This window comes from Cheilinus undulatus, linkage group 16 (assembly GCF_018320785.1).
Source record: "Cheilinus undulatus linkage group 16, ASM1832078v1, whole genome shotgun sequence".
In the NCBI taxonomy this organism is placed as follows: Eukaryota; Metazoa; Chordata; class Actinopteri; order Labriformes; family Labridae; genus Cheilinus; species Cheilinus undulatus.
The window spans coordinates 22,771,609-22,796,552 of record NC_054880.1 but is presented as its reverse complement, the minus strand read 5'-3'; the positions used below and the strand labels follow the sequence as shown (position 1 = coordinate 22,796,552).

The 24,944-nt window shown below is 38.9% G+C and overlaps 1 protein-coding gene across 4 annotated transcripts in view; it reads right to left on the bottom strand.

Annotated features, from left to right (window-relative positions):
• The window catches only part of ptk2aa (protein tyrosine kinase 2aa), a 95,603-nt gene that overhangs the window by 45,402 nt on the left and 25,257 nt on the right, over nt 1-24,944 (bottom strand). For 2 of the 4 annotated variants that reach the window (XM_041809142.1, XM_041809141.1), the window contains exons 2-7: nt 20,429-20,455; nt 8,410-8,654; nt 6,513-6,682; nt 3,659-3,746; nt 3,346-3,425; nt 1,804-1,866 (exon numbers count right to left, since the gene is read on the bottom strand). In XM_041809142.1, the coding sequence (XP_041665076.1) occupies nt 1,804-1,866; nt 3,346-3,425; nt 3,659-3,746; nt 6,513-6,682; nt 8,410-8,610 (602 nt within the window). In that variant the 5' untranslated portion in view covers nt 8,611-8,654; nt 20,429-20,455. Of the gene's footprint in view, nt 1-1,803; nt 1,867-3,345; nt 3,426-3,658; nt 3,747-6,512; nt 6,683-8,409; nt 8,655-10,355; nt 11,191-20,428; nt 20,456-24,944 lie in introns of those variants that run through there. The other 2 variants (XM_041809139.1, XM_041809140.1) reach the window with 2 other exon arrangements.

Genomic DNA, 24,944 nt, shown 5'->3' with positions numbered 1-24,944 from the left:
TTCGTAGGGGAAGATTTTACCACTCCACCTTTTAAAGCCTGGTTTATACTTCTGCATCAAATCTTCAGCATAGCTATGCCGTAGGGCTTACACCAATGTGAGCACTTAATACTTGTGTGCAGTGTGATTTTTTTTGCCACTTCCTGGTCCCATCACCAAATTTCCTGCTTGTTTGTAAACAGTAAACTGTTGCAAAATCACACATATTACGGTGGAGCTAGAGCTGATCAATATTGAGCAGCAGTTGATTATGATGCAGTTATTGCAAAGAAAAAAAAGAGAGGAGACACCGGAGGTGATGGAAAGTATGGCTGCTTAATCAACTGAGTGAGAGGACAGGGGAAATTCTTTTGCACTCGTTTGGCCACTGAGAGAGACATGGAAGAGGAGATGCATGTCTGATATTTCAGAAGCCAGCAAGACGATTTGACGAAATTACTGCAGCCATTTATCTCACTCTAGAGAAATACACTGCGCTGGTAGACAAAACCTGGCAGTCGTCCTTAGCTAGCCCGCAGACCAATCACAGGATTAACGGGATCCATCATTTCGATTAAATCAAAGTATAGCTACATATACTTTATAATAAATCTGGCTCCATTCTGATTCTAGAGGTAAGACAGTACTCTAAAATGAGAGGCAGGGGTGAAATTAGCCAAAGAGATATCAGAATCAATTTGACTCCGTTTCAAAGCTTTAAAAGCATGTCCAAGGCCAGGTTGTTATGCTGTAACTTCATCCTGCCATCTGTTGAAAAGGTGGAAGCACAATGACGGGTTAAAGTCATACTCCTATTCAGACAACAGTAGTAAGAGGGGTGTAACAGAGGTGAAGTAAGATCTGTATAAATGGTGGAGGCTCTGAAGTGTTTATTAAGATTTCATACATCTTCAGCTCCCAAAGATGCTATGAAAAAAATTATACACGTTGATAGCAATTGTTTGGTTTGATGTAAAAATAAAAAGGAGCTTTGTTAAAAAGCCGATAGCTATGATCTCTTTGTAAAAAAAAGGGCCTGAGACTCAGCCTCATTTCACAGCTGCTGTTTGAATAGGGTCAACTACCCAAACTGTGAGCCAAAAACCCCTGATGGCCAACTGTCAGATCGGCCTATCAAAGCCCTTCAGCACTTTCCATCTCCATCACTTGTTGGTTTAAAATATGCAACAGAGAGAGGAAGGGAAGAAAAACAGACAAAAATAGAGGATGAGCCCAAAGAGAAGAGAGACAACAAGAGCATGTTAATTGGAAACAAAGAAATCTTGGTCAAAAGACTGAGGGCATTCTTCTGAGTTAATTGGAGAGCTCGTTAGGCTGACAGACAGAAAGAAAGACTTCACTGGAAAAGGGCTGGCTCATTAGAACGGATCCGAGTTTGAGAAAAGCCTCGTTCGGAATGGTTTGTTAATTTTCCTCATCAACAGAGAGCTCGGCCAGAGAGCCAACCTAGACAGAGCAGCCCATCTTACGTAAGTCTTCAGAAGTTAATGATCATGAAACATAATGATCAGATGGTTGAATTAACGAAGACTGGAGACCTTCACACCAGTAAATGTAAACATGTCAAAATCCAGCTAACAAAACAAGAATAACAAGGTTTTTCATACATGCAACTCTTCCTGAAATCTTCTCAATCATTGTTCAATCATAAGTTCTTGAGTGACAATATAAGATACCCCCATCATGCTTTCTCATTCTTGTTGGGTTGCAAAAGTTTAAGGAAAAATGCCGTTCACCAGAAAGGCTGTGACCTGGACTGAAAGTGAGCCCTTGTTGCGCTGTGGTCATGGAGAAAATACTTACTCCAGTAATTCATAGTTGGATTTCTTGTCCAGGGCGTTTCCTCTCATCTCTTTGAAGAACCTCCTAGAGTTAAATACAGAGAGAGATAAGGAGGAAGGACAAGATCTACTTCACATAAAACAACATTAACCTCCTGAGACCCGAGCTTTTGTTTGTTTGTTTCTTCCACTTATCTGGGATAAGTAAGACCTGATAAGTTCAAGAGCTTGGCTTTGTCTTTAAACAGGGATTAGTTCTCACCAAAAGTATGTCTGTAAGTTTTCTAAGGGTCCTGTTTCAGCAGAAAATACAGCACTGAATAGATTTCAGAGAAAATATTTTTGCTGTGTGTGCCTGTTGGTCAGTTGTTCAGTAGCAAATAGTGTTAGTCAATGAGAGAGGTGTAGTTATCTTTCTTGATTTTTATGATGATGGACTATAAGGACTGAAGTCCGAGCATGAACAAAATTTCCAATAAGAACTTCATTCCAAAATCCAAACAATTTCCCAAAATCTAGATGATATTCCCCAAAAATTTCTGTGAAAATTCTAAAAACAGGTTCTCAAAGTAGCCGCTAGTGCACCAAATTTCTTTAAATATTCCCTAAATGTTTCAGCAAAACTTGAGAAAATATAGAATATTATATAGAAAATATAATAAACACAAATAAATAAAATAAATTTCATAAATACATTCTCAAATTAAAAAAAAATCCCCCAATATTCACGGAAATTTCTGAACATCATCAAGAAAATTTCAAGCAAATTCACCCTAAATTTTTAAATCAAATGAGAGAAAATTCCTTCAAACACCAAAATAGCCTGAAGTTTCATGCAAATTCTTTGAAATGTCAAAGGACACCCAAATTCTTATTACATCCCAAAAAATTTACAAACTTATTCCCCACATTTCCATGAAAATACATTTTAAAAAAACAAAGCAAATTCTCCATAGAAATAAAATGAAACTCCAAAAAATTACAAAAACATTTCAAATAAAAAAAATAAATTAAAAAATGACAGAAAATTCCTAGAGAAATTCCCCAAAAACATTCAAACAATTTTCTTAAATTCCCATTAAATATTCCCAATAAAATTCAAAGCAAAATTTCCCCAAACTTCCAAGGAAACTCACAAAATTACACAAACATATAGCCCAAATTTTCTGTGAAAATGCTTGAAAATTTCCAAACAAATTACCCCAAATTAAAAAAAAAAAATCCTTAAAACTTCCATATTTCCATTTCCGTAAAGATGTTTTCAGGTTAGAATAGTCTATTAATTAGTGTGCTTCAGTTAATAAACGTTGGCAGATGTGGGAGGGAGAGATGTAAAGGAAACTTTAAAACTATAATAGATATAACCTAAAATGCAAAATGAAGTAAAAACAGATGATGCATGCTGGTTTATAGTTGTAAACATTCAATCTTTGCTGATCACATGATTTTCATGTAAAAAAATTCAGAATGCATTCAGTTACTTTGCAGTGTTGTAATACAATGCAGCTTTAGGTTTTCTAGAGTTGTATAAAAGCTACTGTAAATAAGTGTGAGCATATCCAACCTGATCTCTAGACAGCCCAGTTTGAGAGCAACATCTTGTTCCACTTGATCCCCGATCTCTGTCATGTAGTCATTCTTCACCTGGGAGACACAAAAACACATTACGAAAATATGATTATTAAATTATGCATGTCTATGTGCAACAAATGTCCGTCACACACACCCATACACATCCCTCGTGACCCAGATTACCAAAAGGCAAACACACGCTGTCTTCGAGCGGTGCCATATGTCTCTGTGCTGCCGGCAGAAAATCAAATCTGTTTGTGTCTCGGTGCCTCTGTGAGTTTGTGAGTCTGTTTGTGTGTGGATACCTGGTGGTAGAAGTAGTTGAGCGTGGGTTTGTCTTCTGTAAACTGCTGAACAAAGCCCTTTGGAAGATAGCGGATCCTTAATTCATACCTAGAAGAAAAAGACAGATTTGTAATTTAGAGCTGCAAAACAATAAAATGTTCCAGTCTTAGAAGCAAAAACAGTTCCCTACCTTTATACCACAAAAGAAATGATAGATTTTATGTGATCTAAAAAAATATTACGGTTTTTCTTCGTGTTTTTATTGCCTTTCACTCTTGAAAAATGTATCACAATAGGTCTAAGAATAATTTAAAAAGGACAAAAAGAGGAATAGAAATAAATGGGCAAATTATCAAGAGCAGTAATGACAATTTTGAGACAGTATTGTGTGGAAAAAAAGAAAAGAAAAATAAGGACAGAGATCAGAGGAAATTTGATATGCTAGGATGCAAATAAGGACACTGACTGAAGCTCACTGACAGAGAGATGGAGACAGAGAGAGTTGTTGACTTAGTCAAACAAAGCAGGCATCTGCCTCTCTCTTTCTCTTTATGTCCACTGTGCAAGAGGTCTGCACCTCACAATGGCATTAGAACCAAGACCGCCACAATAAACACAATATACACCAGTGCATTAACATCCAAACTGCCAAAATAGTACAAGCACACACGCAGACAGGGCCTCCCATCAGCATACAGCAGACAAGTTCCACTAGAGCTCCTGCAACAAATCACCTCTGCTGCTTTGGCTTACAATAGGGCAGACTGTTGTGGGTTTCTGTCTAAGGAGACAGTGGCTTTGACTGAGTTTACAAGGCCAAATAAGTCATGTTTAGCATCTAGAAAACTGGTTATGAGTGCAGGCCTTAAAGATTCACTTAAATGTTTTTCCCTCAAAGACGTACACACCTGCTGCAGAATCTGAAGTCAACATCAAAAACATTTTGTCTTGATTACTAAAGCTCTCCTTTTCTTCCTGGTTTCTTACTTCAATTATTCATAATGTTGTCTTGACCTTTTTGCAATTTTGGTGAAATTTAGTCGTAACAGATTTTCTCCTATAGATGCACAATATCAGATTTTTGCTCGTATCTGATATGCCTGTGCGATCATGCAGATTCATTTTGGGCAATACTGTCACTGATACTGATGTATATACATGGAGTTCAGATTTCAATCTTAAAACTCATTTAAAGTTTGATAAATACTGATGAACAAAGAAAAGATTTCAGCTGATGTAGGTCTGTTGATCTGCCTAAATCACCAATAACTTGTCTGTACATACGGCTGATATTTACAGCTGATCTAGGCCAATATCTAATAGTGATCTATCAGCTGTAAACACTAGCAGAGATTTTCATATCTGCCAATATCAATAGCTAATGTTTAATGATAAAATCTGCTGATACAGATACAATCATGCATCCCTAATTGCTCCAAATTAATTCTTTTAAAGACCTGTATGCTGCAGATCAGAAAATTGACCCAGCACTCTACACATTGTGCAGAGTACATTAATATATAACTTTTACACAAAAACACACAATTTCAAGAGAAAAAATGAGAGATAGCAACTTGTTTTGGCAAAATTTTCCCTTATTTCCCAATATAGCATACCACTGTTGTATTATAAAAATGCAAGCCAGAAAAAAACATTATGGAAACAAAGGCAACCTGAACTCTTTACAACTTTTTGGACTGTTGATAATGGCTGCTAAAAAAGAAATTCTAAAAAGTTAAACTGATAGTATAACAGTAAAGTCTAAATCCTTAATTTTCCTTATCTTAAATAACCTCTACAACCACGCCAACTACAGAGCCAGTCAAATCAACAGAGCTCTGTTTTTTTTTCTCTCTCTCTCTTTTTTGGATTAACTTTAGGGCTTTTATATTTCAATTTAGATAAGGTAATAGACAGCATCAGAAAAGTGGGAGGGAGAGTAGGGACTGTCATGTGGGAACGGAGCAACAGGCCAGATCTGAACCTGAGCAGTCTACTTCCAGGACAAAAGTCTGTGTACATGGGGAGTACACATAACCAATAGGCTGAAATAGGTTGTTTCAACCAAACAGTCCAGTTCAATTTGGTATTGCACAGTACAGTTTTATTTGCGTTTTCATCATCAAAAGTCAGAAAGGGTCCCAAAAAAACAACCCCTACTATCCTACTTTTTTAGAACCCTTCCAGAGGATGCCAAGCTTACCCACCCATCCCAAACGTTGAAGATACTCACACAATAGACACACTGTTGATTGGTCAAAAGAACTGTAACTTCTTCTGTGACAGTGGTAGTAAACACAAAGGTTTTGTGGGTTTCAAGAGAAGATTTTTTTCAGCACGTCATTCTAGAGGGGACTGGTCAGCACAGTGAGGAAAGAGTAAGTGTTCCAGGATGGCTGCAGAGCGAATTGAGCAGACCTCCAAGCAGCGCCGGACCAAAAGTAAAAAGCTCTGAAGTTAATATTAAAAAAGTAAGGTTCACAACAGCTGAAGTGGCACCCAGAGAAAGAACTTGAAGTGGTTTGACCTAAAGGACACTGTCTACCGTCTCAAACCGGCTAGCGTGGGGAGAGAGGAAGGCATCGATACAGCCTCCACTTTGCTGCAGTCGATGAATGACTCTGCTGGTAAGCTGTTAATTTTTGCATCATTAGGGTGTCAATTTTTGCTCTGCTTGTAAAGCTACTGACTGATCACTCATTACGAAATAGTTCTTCAGTAAGAACGGCTATTGCTATCCGGCTTACACCCCCACCCAGCAAATGATTGTACAGGTGTCTCTGGAAAATGAAGCTATTTTGGGTTTACCATTTCGAACTATGCCAAACTGTTGGAAACGTAGCTTTAGGCATGAGTTGGGACTTGATTTCTCACCTCCACTCCTCGCTTGGCCGTGCCTGTTCATATTTCTCTCTGACATGGGAAACTCCCATATCTGGATGAAGCCAGTGAACCTGGTCTCTGGATTGGCTGTTGGTCAGACGGAGACCAAAACAAGATGTCCAGTGCACTTTATGGATGTCCAGGATCTTCTGAATGATTCCCTGGAAACAACAGAGACAATTTATGGGGTCACTCTTATCTTCTTCATTTCTCCAACACAGTTAAACATAACTAAGAATAAGAAACGCAATTAAGAGCAGCTGTTGGGCTGACCTATGATATAATATATGAATACAAGATTTCGACAGATATTATTTTCTTGTTGGTGTATAAGGCTAATTTAGGTTTAATTACAAATTATTTTCCCTGGTTTCTACAGTAGTGATGACCTATTTATGAAGACCAAGCTCACGCTCAACACTGATGATCAGTTAATGATACAAAAATGCCCAGTGGACAGAAACAGAGGAGTCAGTCTTCTCCTCATGTCAACTGTGCCAATGTTTTAAGTGTTAGCATCAGGTCAGTGAGAGCATCAGTCTATGTGAGCGTGTAGGTTACTTGAAGCAATTAAACGTGACGTCCCCACCCAAACAAGCCGACAGACATCACGCACACGCGTACAATCATGCTCACAGAAGCATGTGTGTTGCCGTGTAAAATGCTGGGGGGGTCTGACCCAGATATAGCAGGAGAAAGAGGCGAGAGGGGACGATATCTGCAGTGATGTATCCTGCATGACCGCTAAAGTTTGAGCTGTGCTAAGTAGTTTTTTGCGCCATGGGAGAGAGGGGTCTGAAAGCATGCTGCTTAGTGAATACACTAACACTACTACTCGCAAGAACACACAAAGTGTGACCTGAGGTGAGATGTTGTTGCTATAGCTAAATATTCTCATTCACAGGGGGTGCTTTATCAGAGCAGACAGCTAGGACCTTGAGCTGAGGACAAACAGAAGGAAATTCTTCGTGCCAAACTCCTGATGGGGAAACAGAGCAACACACAAAGGCTGGAAACAGCATCATGCATAATGTTCATTCCCACCAAGAATGTATGTTATTTAGATATTATTCACCATTTTTCTGTTTGGCACTATCCAACACAAAACAAAGCCAACAATCAAGTGTCCCTAATAAAAAATTATGTCTTTTGAAATCCTGATATGAGTTCTTCAGATGGATGGATGTATCTTATCGATCCAAAATTGGGAAATTGTGGTGTTACAGCTGCCAGTTATCAAGGTAGTATAGCAGCATAATAATGCATACACCACAAATAAACACTAACAAATATGGAGAAAAAAGACAAATTTACAGCCATGCATAGGTTTTTCAGGCACGTGTGCCACAACCAGGGTTAGAGAGGAGGAAAGGTCAGCCAAGGTCAAGCTCGACAGCTTTTCACCCCTGGTTATATGCCTGGAGACGCTGGTGGTTTTCGGGCCCTTGGGACATCCACAGCCTGACCAGGGGCTCGTGGCAACCCTACTTCCCTGCCTGGATGGTACCCCAGGCTGTGCTTACTCACCACATCCACCCCTTACTCCACCCTAAAGGTGTAGATTTTATTTTTTCAACAGATTATTTTCCCACAAGGACATCAAGAGCACAACATGGGTTGTGTTAGTCCTCCTTCCTGCCCAGTGCTGCCCTTAGGCAGCTTACTCACCACACCTTTGCCTTACTTCAACCTCAATTTCTGGCCAAATATGTCTAAAAGTTCTGCACAACACTGTTTGTATATTGATGTAGTAATTTAGTTTAACATTACTAATAAAGTCTCAAATAGAGTAAATAAAAACCTATAGATATATGAAAAGGTACAATGTGATTTAGATTGTGCTTAATTGTAGGCGTATATAACCAGACAAGTCCGTTTCTCTTCTCACCCTGACATCAGTTGCATCTCCATATCTGATGTTGGAGGACCAACAGCTCTGTTCAGTGTTGGTTTCAAAGTGATGGAAGACTTTAAGGACCCTGTCCACGGAGCCAGCCATGGTTCGGTCCGAGCCCCCTGCACTTAGCCGTGACTTGGCTCCTCCCAGGAGGGAATGGTTCAGGTTGGGGTCCATGTAGGCCGTTGCCATGGGTTTCCCTGCTGACACTGCTGCTGCTAGGTGTCTGTCATATTCTGGGCAGGAGAGAAGAGAAGACCAAAATTCAGTGAAACAAGAACAGATCAAAAATAGAGTGACAACAAAAAAGGACACTTTTTAATGCCATTTTCTCAGATCAACAAAAATAGAAGTTGTTGGCATCCAATATTGGGAGCTTTCTTCTTTTCAGTGATTAAAATTGTAATTAAACTACTATCTAAGTTGCACAAATGCAATGGCAATATTTGAGCACCAAAACTCTTAATAGGGTAGCTCAAGAGAGATAACAAATAAGGGGAAAGAAAGTGGGGGAAGACATGCACCAAACAGCGCCAAGACCAGAAATAAATCCTGCAGCAGTGAATCGAACTAAACCAGCGCCCAATTTTTGATCATTTATTTCCACTCCTAAGACAGATCTTGTGAATTATATGTGGTTAGTTCAAAGCTTCAGCTCTTTTTGATATGATCATTCACTGAAATAACCAAGATGCATTTGTTTTAAAGCTAGGGATGAGTGCCAGCATGGTACCTACTGGACTAAAAGGCAACAGATTTCTATACTTCATTTCGGTGTCTCACCACTCAGACATGACCCCCTGCTGCTCCAGATGAAAGGCACATGGGTTATGGAATATGTGCAATTTATGTGCTTTATTTCAGCAGTCTTCTAATTTTTTTGTAGTCCAAAGCAATGTATATGAGTTTTGCTTGGGCCTCCTACGTAAGGTAACACTCTATTCTATTAGCATTGTTTTTAGATATTACTCTGAATCATGTATGATACTGGGACACCTTAAATTCACTTGGCTTCTTTTAAGACTTTTTCTTCTCTTTAAAGTATTGATTCAGACATAGTTTATGAACTTGTACTGTTAAAAAATAATCAATTTAGTGCCAGAAAATAACAATCAGTCCTATTGAAAGCATGTTATATCAAAAAGTGGTGTAATATTGATTTTAATTTAAAAACTAGTTAAGCAAAAGTCAAAAGAGCAAACTTAAATAAAAAACAAGGTGGATGAATGAACAATGGTACTAGAGAAAAAGAAAAAAAGAAAAGTTCGATGAGGGTCATGGTTCAACGTAAGCACCTGTGTCTGTAACACAAAGAAGACAATGCACCTCAGGCTGACGTTTTTCCTGAATGAGAAGTCGTGACATTGACACACTTCCTGGAATTTCTGGTAACTTCATCTGGGAAACAACTACCTCCTCTGTGATTGCATGAGCAACGCAAGTGTTTTGGAATAAATGTGATCATGTGTGCCTTTGTAATCGTGAATCTGGGTAGAAAAAGATACTGGTATCTATTTTACTCTCTTTTTCTGTTTCTCTTTTAGTCCTGAGCCTCTGCTTCCTCAGCCATTAAGAGGAAAATTGATATGTTCAAGCAGGTAGTTACACCTGAGAGAGAGACACACACACAGAGTGGATACTCTCAGATTTTATCACACACATTACTTTAGAGGAAACACTATAAAATTGTTGACAGATGTATCACAATAAAATAAAAATACTCCTACGTATGCTGCCTACACTTACTTTCGAAAAAATCCCTTCACTGACTTTCAGCTCTTCAACTTTCCTCTCTCTCTCTGTCTCTCACACAGACACAGACAATACTTCTGCTAAGCAACGGTAGCTTTGGCTCTGCACCAGCTCAGTTCCCATGGAGTCAGATGTCACACTGTGGAAGAGCCTGAGTGTGTTATTCTGTGGGCAAAGAAGTTTACCTCTGTCCCAGCACATGGGGAAGGGGTTACAGCTGCTCATTGCCATGGAAACACATGTCTGCCTCTCCCTCTGGCTGTCCACATTGAGGGCGGACAGACAACTCGTGGTCTCACAACCGCGCATCACGCTTTCTTTACTCCTCGTGCGAAGAAGTTCTTAAATAAACATGCACGCACCACAGTCCAAACACACTATCTTCAAGGTAGAAACCTTTGTCTACAGCTGCGCTGTGAGCCGGGTCTTATTTCCAAAGGAGCTGCAGCAGATTTCCATAAAAGAGATGATTTTCTGGTCTGATGGTGCGCAGTGGAGAGCCTGCAGAAAGAGTGTGAAAATCCCATTCCTTAAGGAGTTTCTTAAATTGTAGCTTTTTAATCTTTTCCTGTTATCTGTAGCTGCTCGAGTCGAGAAAGATCCCTGGATATGCAAAGTTTGATCCACAAACCTCCTTCCTCCACTTCTGTGCTACTCCTCAGCGTCCCCTCTCTGATGTCAACATGCTGTTTGTTTCTGCTTAATTTCTGCCCCATGCCTGCACTCCATAGTTACACTGTTGCTGTGGAAGAGTCCCCCCGAATCCTCTCCTGAGTCCTGGTTGCTTATTTCACTCTGCTCCTCCTGCAAAGTTTGCAGACAAATCCAGCATGTGCAGTGTTGATCCAAGGGAGATGCAGCCAGTTAGTGGTCACAAGGAAGGAGAGTCATTTACTGAGCTGGGCGACACTTAAACAGAAAGTTATCGTCTTCCTTTGGAAAGAGAAAGTGAGAGAGCGAGCCAGGAAAACAAAGATACAGAGACAGCGGGGTAGAGAAAGAGAGACAGAACTGCAGTGATTGTTTCAGGATGAAAGAGAGGAAAAAAAGGACAGAGCTGAGAGAAAGTTGAGTGAGGACTGAGAGAGAGAGGGAGAGAGAGAGAGCGCTGCTGGAGGAGCAGGAGGAGCTAGATAGCATTAATATGCTAATCGCACTCGTCTCTTGTGTTCAATGAATAAAAACCCCTCCCAGTTCTGTTTATGAAGCTGACCTCAGATCAGCATTTACTTAGTACAACATCGCCACCGGTGTAAAGGCAACTTAAAGGAACTGAAAAGAACAGCCTGTAACAACAGCCTGGTAACAACTCAAAGTTACAAGACTCTTCAGACTTTCATTCACTGATGATTAAAGAAAAACAAGTAAAGTAGGACAGGAAAAGTATTCATCAGCACAGATTAGAAGCACAAAACCAATTTGGATCTCCTTCTGAAGGCGGCTTGAAACTGAATGTCCCTGTTCTTTTCAAATTTAATAACACAAACCGTCAATTCCGATGAAAAGTGCCAAATACTCTGAGCAAAGTGGACAACTTCACCAATCTAGACAGGACAATTAACAAATCATGCTCATCTTTTGTGACAATTACTACGCAAAAACCTTAATCGGAGCCCTAGAAGAAGAGAAGGAAGAGAAGGAAACAGACGTTTCCCTGGCTGTGCCCAGCATGCAAACTAGCAGCATTAGCAACAGCATGCCAACCAATCCACTTCCAAACCACAAGGTCTCAATCAATCAACCTTCATACGCCACATTCAAAGTCATTCGGCTTGTACTCTGGAGGCCGTTAGCTCTTGATCTCCCAGAGTGCTCGAGGCGCTGCCCCGAGGGCCCATCTCCACAGCAATAAACCTGTGAGTGAGTGGCACCTATCTTTGTGAGCGTTACTGCTGAACAGATGCCAGCCTCCATTAATCAAGAGGGCTTTTTACGACTGAGCATATCCTCTAGTGAAGAACTGAACAGACCTCAACAAGTCACTGAACGCGCACTCACTGAATGTTGAAGTTTTTATAGCGCCATGTGTCCAAGTCCAGCTCCCGGAATAAAGTCACATGTGTGATTGTGTGTGTGCACAAGTGGTTTACCAATAATTTCACTCCTTCTCAAGCATTCGCTATTGTCTTGCTGGGAGCAGGGGGGGTTTGGTAGGGGGTGTGTTCTATTGAAAGCCTTTTGTAAGAGGTCCGGATGTTGCCATGAATGGGAAGCGCTCTTTTGGGACTCTGCCAAAGTCTCCCTCTCTTTCTCTCTTTATTAACACATGATTATCATCAGGAGGGTGAAGGTAATTTTGTGTTAATCACTGTGCTATTAAATGCAAAACAAAATCATCTTAGCTGCAGGTAAACTTCAGAGCTATAATTGCTTCTTTGATGTTTTATCAGTTAATAGAGGAAAATTGCTTTTTAAAGCAGAAAATAGAGCTGCAACTAATGATTATTTTATTCATCATTTAAAAAGAAATAAACACAGATATCCCGGAGCTGATGAAATCATAAGAAATCATAAATAATCATTAAAATATGGTATCTAGGCATGGCGTTTCAAATATTTTTACAGGCCACAGCAAAACAAACATAAAATATTAACAATGGTTTACAATGTGTAGAAGATTTTTCTGCCTTACCTAGGGGTGGAAAGTAACTAACTACATTTACTCAAGTTACTGTAATTGAGTCGCTCATTTGTGTACTTTTTTGAGTTCACTTTGAAATAGGTATTTTCAATTTTACTTAAGTATATTTTGAAATAAGTATTGTTCATCACTACATTTCAAAAACATAAATTACTGAGATAAAAAAATAAAAGTCAAAATGAGGAGACTCTAGCTTTCTGTCAACAGCATGAAACTGGCCAGCGTTTTGGCTTTGACAACACAAGACGCTTAGTAGCCCAGTGAGAGAAAGACTCAATACCAAATCCCAAAACAGTTGTTGCATTTTACTTTATTACAAATGTGTGACTTAACCTGAACAACCTGGTTGGAGATCCCCATTCTCATGCTATTTTTACCAAAAAGGAAAGATCTATTATATCTTATATATATATATATATATTTTTTTTTTTTTTTTTTACTGTACAACTCCTTAGTAGCTACTCAGTACCCAATTTAAGTAAACTTTGATGACAATAGCCTGCTGATCTACTTTAAAGGAAGGACTCCCTTTTATATTCAGCAATATCTTCTTCAGAAAGTTTGAATAAAGTCCTGTCATTCACTCATGGATTAAATGTGTTTCATAAAAAAACAACGTTCTTCTAGACACATGAGCAAAAGAACTCACACTGGTGGAAGAACACTATCAAATAACTCCAACACTGAAGACCATTTCACTCAGAATAGAGCTAAAATATACTGGGAGTAAAAATCAATTCCAAATGTTTGACTCTGAGATATTAACACACTTCTGTGTTCAACAGCTGTTTTTTTTGGATTTTGTACTGTCATAAACTAAGGCTAATTGTTCTGCTTTTAATTTGAAAGAAACAAAAGAACTTCAGGTATACTGAAGATTATGACATTAACTTATCCTGGAAAAACACACTTGGTATGAATTGAAAAATGAAATAAGGGAACGGTTAAATGGCACATATTTGGTAACAGAAGGTTTAGATGAATTTTCACATCTGAGTTTTTAAAGTAAAGTAAGACATTCAGACACAGTGGTGTACTTATTTTTGTCAGCAGGGAGACTAAGCATAGGCTTAACCAGAGTGTAATGACAGAAAAAAAAACAGCATGTAAATAATGTGATTAAAAAAAATTATTCACTGATTAATGCACTACTTATGATCCTTTATTGCACCACAATTAATGTTTTAATGCTGAAACTGACCTTTTTAAGTTATCTTCATGGAGATTAATTAAAAAGCAGCTTTTTATTAACCTTGCAAAGCAGATGGATAAGCCCGTTTCCATGTTTCTCACTGGCGAATCCATCTTGCAAAGCTCCCATCTGAACTGTTTGTGCCCGGTTAGAAAGTGACAGGACCAATCAGCGACGAGGGGCAGTACTTTCAGGCACAGCAGAGTCATGACGTAAACAAGCAGCAGCAAGAGCTTGTGCAGTTATGGAAGAAGAGATTAGCGTGGATGCTGCTAAAGTGCCAGTTTTATCAGAACTTGACGACATTTCTTCGTTAAAAGAGGAACAAAGAACAGCAGTGAGTTGTTTTCTTTTCAAAAACGACAAAAGTTGAGTACTTACATGTCTATAGCTGCCATGTTTCGCGTGATTCCTGAGTAGCTGCGCACGCACAGCTTGACAACAGCCAAGTCACGTTTTGTTGCTCTGATTGGCCCATAGAGATGTGACAGACATAACATTCACCCAATTAAACTTTGAGTTTTTTTCAAAGCCTCTGCCTTTCCTATTGAAGCTTTCCCAGATGGATGTGTGAAACAAATCCATCTGGCATGTCAGGTTAGCTTTCTATACTTTTTTTTATAAAAGTAAGCCCCGGCTTTTGGAAGTTATTAATATTATAATACCTTACAGACCTTTGTCACTCACTGCTTGGCCCAGCTACTGTTAGACTGTTGTTGAGTCATTTCTGTTCTTCTATTTTACTGATGCACACACACACACGAGCATTGTTCCTCTCATCCTGTGCCTGCAGCACACACACATATATCTCCGATCTCCTGCTTGAATTTTGCCACTGATGTTTTTATCCTATCACATCTCCTTTCTTACAGCCAAACTTCAGTTCAGCCTGAGTGTCTCCTTCAAAATTCTCCTTCTTTTGTTGAAAAAAGGTTGTTGATTCATATGTACCTCCTCATAATTTCAATTAATTCTGGGATTGCTACCATCAAAGGGACAGGCTTAGTGAAAGCAAAGTTTATCAGCAGTCTGAGTGAGATATAAACAGCTTGGTGCTGCTGCAAATAGCACAATAATCACACAACAGAAAGAATCAATGTATGTGTTGGCAACACTTTTGATTATAATTATCAACATCACTGATAAGTTGTTGAAGTCCTCGCTGGGATATTTCCCCCTGTGATGTTTCACCTTCACGATGAAAATAGGGGAGACATAATGGGAGAACGAGGTGATTCCTCTTCTGTGCTTTCTAAGGAGGCAGAGGTGTTACAGAAGCAAAAGTGGATCAGCTGACTGTCTGAAATCAAAAATCAAAGGCTCAGGTGCCGGTTTAGCTCAGAGAACCCAGAGAATGTTGGTTGTTAACAGTTTCCTGCTTCTTATCTTCGTCATCATGTCTCTCTTAATTTCAAAGTTACATGTGATAATAAATGTTTTATCTATACATGTGAAAGGTTACAAAGTGTGTACTCATTTAGGCTCTCATCAAATTCCCTACTTTCAAAATGAACCTAAAAGCTGCCCATGGGTTTTAGTATTATTATAAGGCTATGGTAAAGTTCAAGTGTGAAACATACCCTCTTCGCTGTCATATGCACTGATATACTACATTTATAAATATGCTACCTTGCCTCCTTTAGACTTCTGAATTAGCAGCATACAGGGAAGCATGTAGTTTCTACTGAACTGTTTTTAAGTCAAGGCTTTCAATAAGGAGCACATGTGTACTGATCTGAATACGTGTGGAAGAAATCCACTTCAAATCTCAGTTCCCACACAAACCAGAAAGCTTGAGCACACCACACACAGCATGCTTAGACCACCATGGCAACCACATCAAACTCAAAGCAAAAGCTTCAAGATCCTTCTGCTATCATTAAGGTCTCCTATTTGGGAAGGCTTCAGTTAAGGAGGTGGTACTTTCCCACCACATATCAGTTTAGATTTTACTATCTTAATGTCTACTTGTCTTCACCTAGGCTAATTTTAAGACACTGAACTCCGCCTTATTGCTGCGTAATTTTCCCCTTTGTCATGAAGAAACTGGACACATAAAGTGTTCGTTGTTGTTAATCCCATCAAAAAGATTTTTCTTTTTGTTTGTAAGCTGCATGTATCATATCTTAAATATCTGACATGTTACTTAGCCCTTTAATAGTCTATGTAGGCAGCTTATGACTCAGCCTTTGGAAAAGATTATAAAGCTATATTATATCAGTATCTTAGCATTTAGCACCCCCTCTGTGCTCTTCAGCTCCACCATTTCATCCAAGAAGGCTAGAAAAATGCAAACAAAAAAATATCATTTACATAAAGTCAGTTTCCACTTCATTGAGCAGTCTATGAGAAGTCTACGGTGACTTGAGAATCTTATACTGGAAAAGACATTTATCTTTCAAAAGCATGACTCATTTCGTTTTGGATGTGCTATCCTCTGCCGACTCAATTCATCTGGTGTAACTGCCAACAAGGGCTCCTTTCAGGGCACAATGCCATGACACATTAATACGCTTTTTTATTACACTATGAGAGAAGACAAATTATAGCCTGAAGCTGACTGGAAATACACTTGGACTGTCTTCAAGAAAGATAATTTTTTCTGGTATCTACAGTATGAAGATTATAATTAGTCAAACACTTTGGATAATATTCGGTTTCTTTATCGCCCCTGTCTGCTCTAATAAAACCCTCACACTCACACAAACAGATAAGCAGCTCCAGTCTGTTTTCTCTCATGTTCTACCTTACATACTCACACATATGCATAAATGTGCAATTAGCAGCAGCAAAGATAATTAGCTAGATAAGCTCCTGAGGATGTCTCAACAGTTTTTTATAAGAGGATTTCAGCATAAAAGAAAACATACAAGACTTTCCTTCATTACAAATATGCAACTTACAAGAATTTCTTTGCACATTTAAATATTGATGATTATGTGCCTACAGATGCATAGCTGTGCTATAATTCAGTGGCCACCAGCACATTTAGACTTTTAGTGTTTCCACATCCACATCTAGAAAACTTCTGAAAATGCCCTGAATTTTTCAAGTCTGAAAGGTTTAATTTCCCTCCTACCTTAACCCCTTAAAGGGCGCCCATTTAAGTATTTTGAAATTCAAAATTTGAGCCCTAGAGTATTACTGGTGGACCATAACTTATTTTTTTTACTTTTGTCACTTTTCTATATATTTTACATTATAATGGTGAAAATTAAGGTCAACAAAATGACCATATATGGTCCCATTCTTGTTTACGGTAAAAAATGTTTTCATAGAGTGTATGCATATTAAAATTTTATTTATGGAAAAATAAACACATAAAAAGCCAAATGAGTATTTACTTACACATTAATTATTTAATTATTACACATTATATTAAAAATAATAAAACACTGCATATTTATCTATTAAAATAATTGTTTTTGCATAATTACTCTTCGAAGATTAATCAGCATGCTGCTTTTTTGATAAAGCTAAGGACATGGAACAGGGACAGGTCAAACCACACTGAGTCATCTGAGATGGCTGTAGTGTCTGCTAACAGGGTCAGAGACATCAGGAAGGTGAGGTTGACTTCTGTTGGGGGAGAGTCATGATTGGCTTTAGAATTCTGTACAAGCAATAGAGGTACTATCAGTTTTATCCTATAATTCCAACAGTAGACCTAGATAAACTAGAAAAGCACTCAGAGAGCACAGACCTCTGCCATCAGACCTATCTCCCAATAGTGAAGAATCCTTTAAAAACATTCCTGGATCCAGACGGTGATCCGGATCACTCCCAAAATCTAATTCACCACTTACTCCCTTCCCGGTGGGGTGGAGACACGGTGAGGCAACGCATTGGCTCCGCCACGTGTGGACTGTCATGGCGGAAACACCCATGGTCTCACCGGATGACTGGAAGTCATGGCAGAGAATAAATATTCCTCCATTCCTCCCAGCATTGTGAGTATTCTCGCTATAATTCGCTGTCTTTCTCTCTGTTACACTCCGGCTCGTCTCCTTGACCGGGTGTGCGTCTTTCAAACTCTGTAAACTCCAAAACTTTGAATAGAAACACACCAAAACTGCTGCTGGGATTGAAGTTACTCATGTTCGCAATCTCCTGATGTAAAGTGGTAACAGCGCAAACCTCCGACCTTAGCTCTATCTCCCAATAGTAAAGGATCCTTTAAAAACATTCCTGGATCCAGACGGTGATCCGGATCACTCCCAAAATCTAATTCACCACTTACTCCCTTCCCGGTGGGGTGGAGACACGGTGAGGCAACGCATTGGCTCCGCCACGTGTGGACTGTCATGGCGGAAGCACCCATGGTCTCACCGGATGACTGGAAGTCATGGCAGAGAATAAATATTCCTCCATTCCTCCCAGCATTGTGAGTATTCTCGCTATAATTCGCTGTCTTTCTCTCTGTTACACTCCGGCTCGTCTCCTTGACCGGGTGTGCGTCTTTCAAACTCTGTAAACTCCAAAACTTTGAATAGAAACACACCAAAACTGCTGCTGGGATTGAAGTTACTCATGTTCGCAATCTCCTGATGTAAAGTGGTAACAGCGCAAACCTCCGACCTTAGCTCTATCTCCCAATAGTAAAGGATCCTTTAAAAACATTCCTGGATCCAGACGGTGATCCGGATCAGTCCCAAAATCTAATCAGTTCTTCCTTAAGCCATTTCTGACATTTCCTGAAAATTTCATGAAAATCAGTCCATGATTTTTTGAGTTATGTTGCTAACAAACTAACAAACAAACAAACCCACCCAATCACATAACCTCCTTGGTGAAGGTAATTACAAATATTGAATTACTACGTGAATTTAGCCATTGATGAGGCTCACAATAAATACAAACACTGATGTGTCATTTAGGCTTAATAAAACTGTTATACCGTTGTAATACTGACAAAAATCACCTAAATTTAACAATTCATACCATTTATTTTTCCTCATAATTCTATCCAAAAACCTAAAACAATCAAAAACGTTGAATGCCTACATGAATTTAAGCAGAAATAGCACTCACAGTAAACAAAAAAACTGACATTAACCACTTAAGTATAACAAAACTGTCTTACATTTATAAAAATGACCCCCCAATAATTACACTTAGGCTATTTTAACAATTATTGTAGAAATGATTAAAATTTACCACTGGATCTCTTCCTTTTGTGAGACAATCTCTAACTACACTATAGAGTAATATTATCCTATGTGCAATGACTTGTCTGTCAAGAAAAGGCCTATACTATGGCTGCTAGATGAATTGGCCAAATGTTTTGATGTAGACATCATTTTACACCCCAAAATGGATGTACATGCAAAGATGGTTCCTCCATTTTTTACACTAAAATTGCAGTAATTGCTAGAAATCTTACAAAAACAAAACTTATAATGACAATTAACACTATTATTCACCTGTAAAATGTGAGTTTCATCAACTTATTCTGGTTAGTTATGATGTTAGGGGACCAAAAGAGATGAAAAACTGCATTTTGGGATTTCTGGAGGAAACAGGAAGTTTGAGACACTTTGGGCCACTGCTCATTGTTCAGATTCTGTGATGTCACTTTTCTGTGATGCTGACTGAGAAACATCATCCTGGTTCTACTGAACTGAAGAGAGTTGGGGTAGGCCATGAAGGAAATCACTGACCATATATGGTTCCTTGCCTCATAGAAGGTTAAACTAGAATTTCCTGGACAGCCCTTATCCAAGTTTCTTTGTAAAGTCAGGGTGAGCCATTGTGAAAATGCAGCAGGAAATATTCAGCAAAAATGACCTTCAGAAGGCAGGGCAGACATTAAAAGTCTACAGCTTTAAGATGCATATGTGAAGAAATAAGTCAGGTGGACTTCAGAGTGGTCTTTGGGAAACTTTCTAGAAATTTCAAGGAATGTATGTTTGACATACCCTTTATGGATTATTCAGTAGCTCAAACTAACCTGATTTCTGTCATGAAGAGCAGTATTTACTGTTTTTTCTTATTTTAGTCAGTGCAGTGGACAGAGCAATCTCCTGATACTTGTTTTTATAGCCACACCGTAATCCACTAGGAAGTAAATGGCTATAAATAAAATAATTATTCAAATTAAGTTAGTGTGCATGATGTGATGCACTTTCTAAACTTTATTGTCAACTAGACAAATCACAAGAATTATATTTAGGTCTTTAAAATGTCAGTCATATGATGAAAATGTACTGACTCTATGACAATAACACCACTTCAACCATTCTATGAACAGCATGACATGTATTCAGAAAAGCTCCAGAAAAGTCATGAATGGAGTCTACTCTATCCCTCATCTGTTCCCTGTTAGGGATACCTTGAGGTGACCTGAGCACACTAACTACCAACACTGAGTGAAGCAGCTGAATGAGCTTTCGTGCTGTGAGTGAGGTCAAGGGTCAGCTACTCACCTGTGTAGTAGGCAATCCTGGAAATATCTGAAAGACAAACACAGAAAAGGCAGATTTAGCTGATTTGTGTGATAATTAGCTGATGGATTTAATAAAAATCCTGGTGTCAGGTCAGAAATGTGATGAAGTTAATTAAATAGCACAGCAGGTGTTCACAGTTCAGTTAGAGAGTATAATAACAGAGGGGGTGGTAATATTGGTCAAAAAAAGAGCTTCAATCAATATCTTGTTGACTTTTCAACTGGGTATTGATTTCTCTTTTAAGAATCAATATCTCATTGTTGTAAAATTTACCCAAACCCAAGCTTCACTGGTTACATGAGTTAGCTAGGACATGCTTTTAAACAGGTTCCTACCAAACACTGATCAATGGCTGTGTATTAAAGATTTGTTTAGTAATTACCTTTTTGGTTTTAGCTTGCTCAAACCTCACATTCTGATACTACTTGATTATACTTGTTAGATATTGAAGCTGAGAGAGTTGTCTTTGCCACCTCAAATCAGAACTTAACTTATCATCTCTTTATGCAGATTAACCCCCTGATCCCCATAATGAGGCCAATGGTCCCTGGCAGGGGCCAAAATATATGACAGAGCTGTGTGTGAAAAGCTGAATAAAATTATTTCACAATCTGCACTGCTACTAAACTAACATTTTGTAGGAGGACTTGTGGGTAAAATCAATGCTCACAATGAATCTACATCAGACATTTTAACATCTCAAAGACAGGAAGACGTTATGAGTCATAGCTCACCCTCAGCTTCACCTGTTTAACGGGGGGGAAAGAGCCTGCTTCCTTTAAGCTGGATGTACACTGTATGGTTTTCTGACTCACTTGGAAGTCAGGTCAACTTACAGCCTTATCATGTGCCATTTGTCACGCAGTGTACATTGAGACATAATGGTTAACCTCTGTTCAACCAGCTGCTCCTGACTGGTCAGACGGATTTCTGGCATGCCTGGTGCTTTGGTTGTAAAATGTACACACTTCAGTAAGGTCGTTTTCACATCTGATAGTCCAGAGCACTTGGTCCGTTTTGGAACAGAAATGAAAATGAGAAAATAGATCTGACTTCTATCTTTCAAAGGAGACTCCACAGACATGAATTATGCATGATGGTCATACATGGTAAATGATTCAGTCAAACAAAGTGAGCTAACACTCAACTATGATCGTTACCAAGTCAGCTTGAAATGAAGTGTATGCTTGGCTTCAGTATCAGTACATGGTGAAGGATGGGGCTTAAAAATATATTTATCTGCCAAAGGGGGGCCTGTCAGAAAAGTAAGGGAACCAGGATGAACTCCTGTGTATCATAATAATTAGTTGGGTATTATTTGAATTTTTTTCCCAAAACCAGTGCTAAATGGATACCGTTTTATAGGGTGCTGCTGCCTGAATAGTGCCTGAATCAAAACTTTGGAAAGAATAAAATGTGTAAAAACTCGGCAGCTGACTCACTATCGTAGATAATCCAGAAATAAGATGCCATTAAGTAAAGGAAACAGGTCTAACTTCTTCACATAATGTACTTTTTGCATTTCCTTTGGAGTGACAGGGATCGTTTTGGGGCGGCAAGGCACAAAAATGGCGCACTAATGAGTTGGTACCAGTACTATGTTGGTACTGGATTTGGATATTCATCCCTATACTCATGAACATGAAGCCCAAAACAAATGAACAGCAAAGAGTGCATATTAGCCACTGTATACCTCAAAGCTTTTGTCTACCTGTTCTTCTCCTGGTTTACAAAACACCCGTTTTTAACATTCCCCACCTGAATCAAAAATAAATCCAAAAAGCTGTTTTTTAAGAACTAAACTGTCATCACTTAATCTGATGGTAGCCAAGAGAGTGCTTCATCGGCATAAAAATGGTGTGAAGTATGGTCATTTTACCCAGGCCTCAATCCAAAATATCTGTATGCTAAGAAAGAGAGCACTGCTTGTTCACATTTTTCCCTCTTCATCTGAAAAATGTCATGTTTATGTGTTTATTGTAAATACCCATATTGTGACTACAATGACGTGATTTATTGAGTAGACTTTGAGGAAGTGAATATGTCACTTTGCTTTAATATTTTACGTCTTTGTCCTCTTATCCTTTTTACAAAGTTATCCAAGTGTTTAGGGTTTATTGTATCATATGTTAAAATAGAAAAACCATTGATTGAACATGACCATAAATGGTTTGGTGATTGTGTGTTACAGGAAAAGCATAGGTCCTGTTGTTAATAAATAAATAATAATAATAATAAGTAAATAATAAAGTGGCTGTGTCTACATCAATACTGCAGCAATACTGCAGCACCCAAATCACCACAGGAAGTCGTTTGAAAACTTGACACCCAGTTAGAGCAGAGATGGGCCTGAGTGCAGACAGAGGTCAGCAGGATAAGTGTCTAAGTGCTTTAGACACCCTGATGTAAACACAAACGTATGCACACACAGAAACACACACACGCAGGATGAAATGACAGTGGGAGCTGTCAACAATAATGACGTAATTTTAAGAAGAAAACCCACACACCAAAAAGGAAATAGCAGAAAGGTGACTCATGGTGTATTGACAAATTCTTTGTAATTTGAGACCAGGACCTTACAGTTAATGTGTGTCTAGAAATGGGGGTTATGAGGGGATACCAATAAAACATCAATAAAGAACGCCTTCTGACATCCTATCAACCCAATGTTAACGTTTGAATTTGGTATTATCAGACACTGTGTGCTTTTGCTGTGCTCTTCTTTCCCATGGGGACCCTCATGGGTCTGTCTGTGTGCCACCCCATAAGCAATTCCTGCACTACTACAACAGACTTAAATCTTTACGCAGATGACATTCAACTCTACACCCCTTTGAACCTGACATCTCTGATCCTTTATGCATTGCGCCCTGTCTGACAGAAACTAAAAACTGGATGTCCAAAATTGTTCTACCACTAAACAGCTCTAAATCTGAAATGTGAAACTATGAAAAAAGCCACGCTAAATAACTTATTCACATCAAAAGTGGCTGTAATGGAGCAGAGTAAAAGGATCTGGGGATTCTTTAGTCTCTAAAAGACATCTACAGAAGATGAACTCTGTACACACCATCTGTCCCACTTATGCTTCCTCTCACTGTCTCTCCTCTCCTGATGCTCCAGTCAGAGTTTGATGTTAGTTAAGTGTTATGTAGCCTGAATATGCAGCCACACTGGTGGTGTTTCAGTCTAGACTACATATGAGAGGAGACAGTGGCTGTTTTATGCCTGAGGGATGAGACTAGACAGCACTTTAAGAGGTAAAAGAAAATGCAGTTGATTTTTAACGCGGGTTCCCTCAGTTTTAGCCCCAGTACGAAATATGTCATGTTTTTTCGGATCAATGTGCAGTGTAAGCTTGCTTTGTGTTTCCTATTTCTCTCTGTTGAATATCCTGCAGAGGTGTGAGCATGGTGCTAATTACAAACCAGCCTGTTTAAATGTCTGTACCGCTCATATATCAAAGACAGACATGAGTCCTTTATACACTCACTCACACATGAATGCATGCGCTTCCCTCTAGACTGGCAGACGGCCCAAAACACCTGCTCCTCAAGCTGTCCTCCCAAACAAGCTACACAGCAGAAGATCAAACATTTGTATCAATGATCTCTGCAGGAAATGTCCCCTATTTTAATTCTATATAGCACATAATAACATTGTTTTTGTGTTACTGAAGTTTGGTTTAATGCAAAGTTCTTCTCAGCAACTTTTGTGCTCTCAGTTGGGATAAAAACATGTTACTGTGCAGAAGTAAAAGCAAATAGCACACACAGCACCATATGCAATAAGTAATTCTTGTTGCCGCTTTGATATGCTTGGCATTTTTCAGTTTTTCATGCCAGTGCTACATAAGGGAGGTTAAGGTGAGCACTTTAGGACTTTTCCTTAGCTGTAAGCACAGTTCACACTTCAAGTCCATGAACAAACAGCAATGAGATTTACTGCCATGACTCATACATTTCAGATGAATACAACCCCCCCATACTGAAACAAACTGAATCACACAAAGTGACTGAACAGACTCCATGTCTGCCAGATGTGTATAACCACAAGTTAATCACAGGTATTTTAGAAACAGTAATTAGACACAACAATCAAAAGAGAGACTTTAGTGCAATGATGTCTAAACTTCTGGTCTAAGATCAGAGTGAGAGAGGTCAGAGACTCAGACGGTTTTCTTACAACACTTGGAGACAGAAACAGACACAAGCTAAAGAAGAAACTCCCTCTACTGCTGTGATATTGAAAATATATCAGTCTGTAGAGACTCAATGAAAAACATGACATACTCAGTTAAAGAGCAGAATACCAAAAAGAACGAGAATCACTTGAGGTACATTTTTAAAGATTTTTTTAGGGCTTAACCTTCATAAGATTGGACAATAAAACATAAGAGTGGATAGAGAAAATAGGGAGAGCAAGAGTGGGGAATGACATGGGGTTAAGGAGCCAAAAGTTGGACTTGAACCCAGGCTGCCTGGGAGGCTAT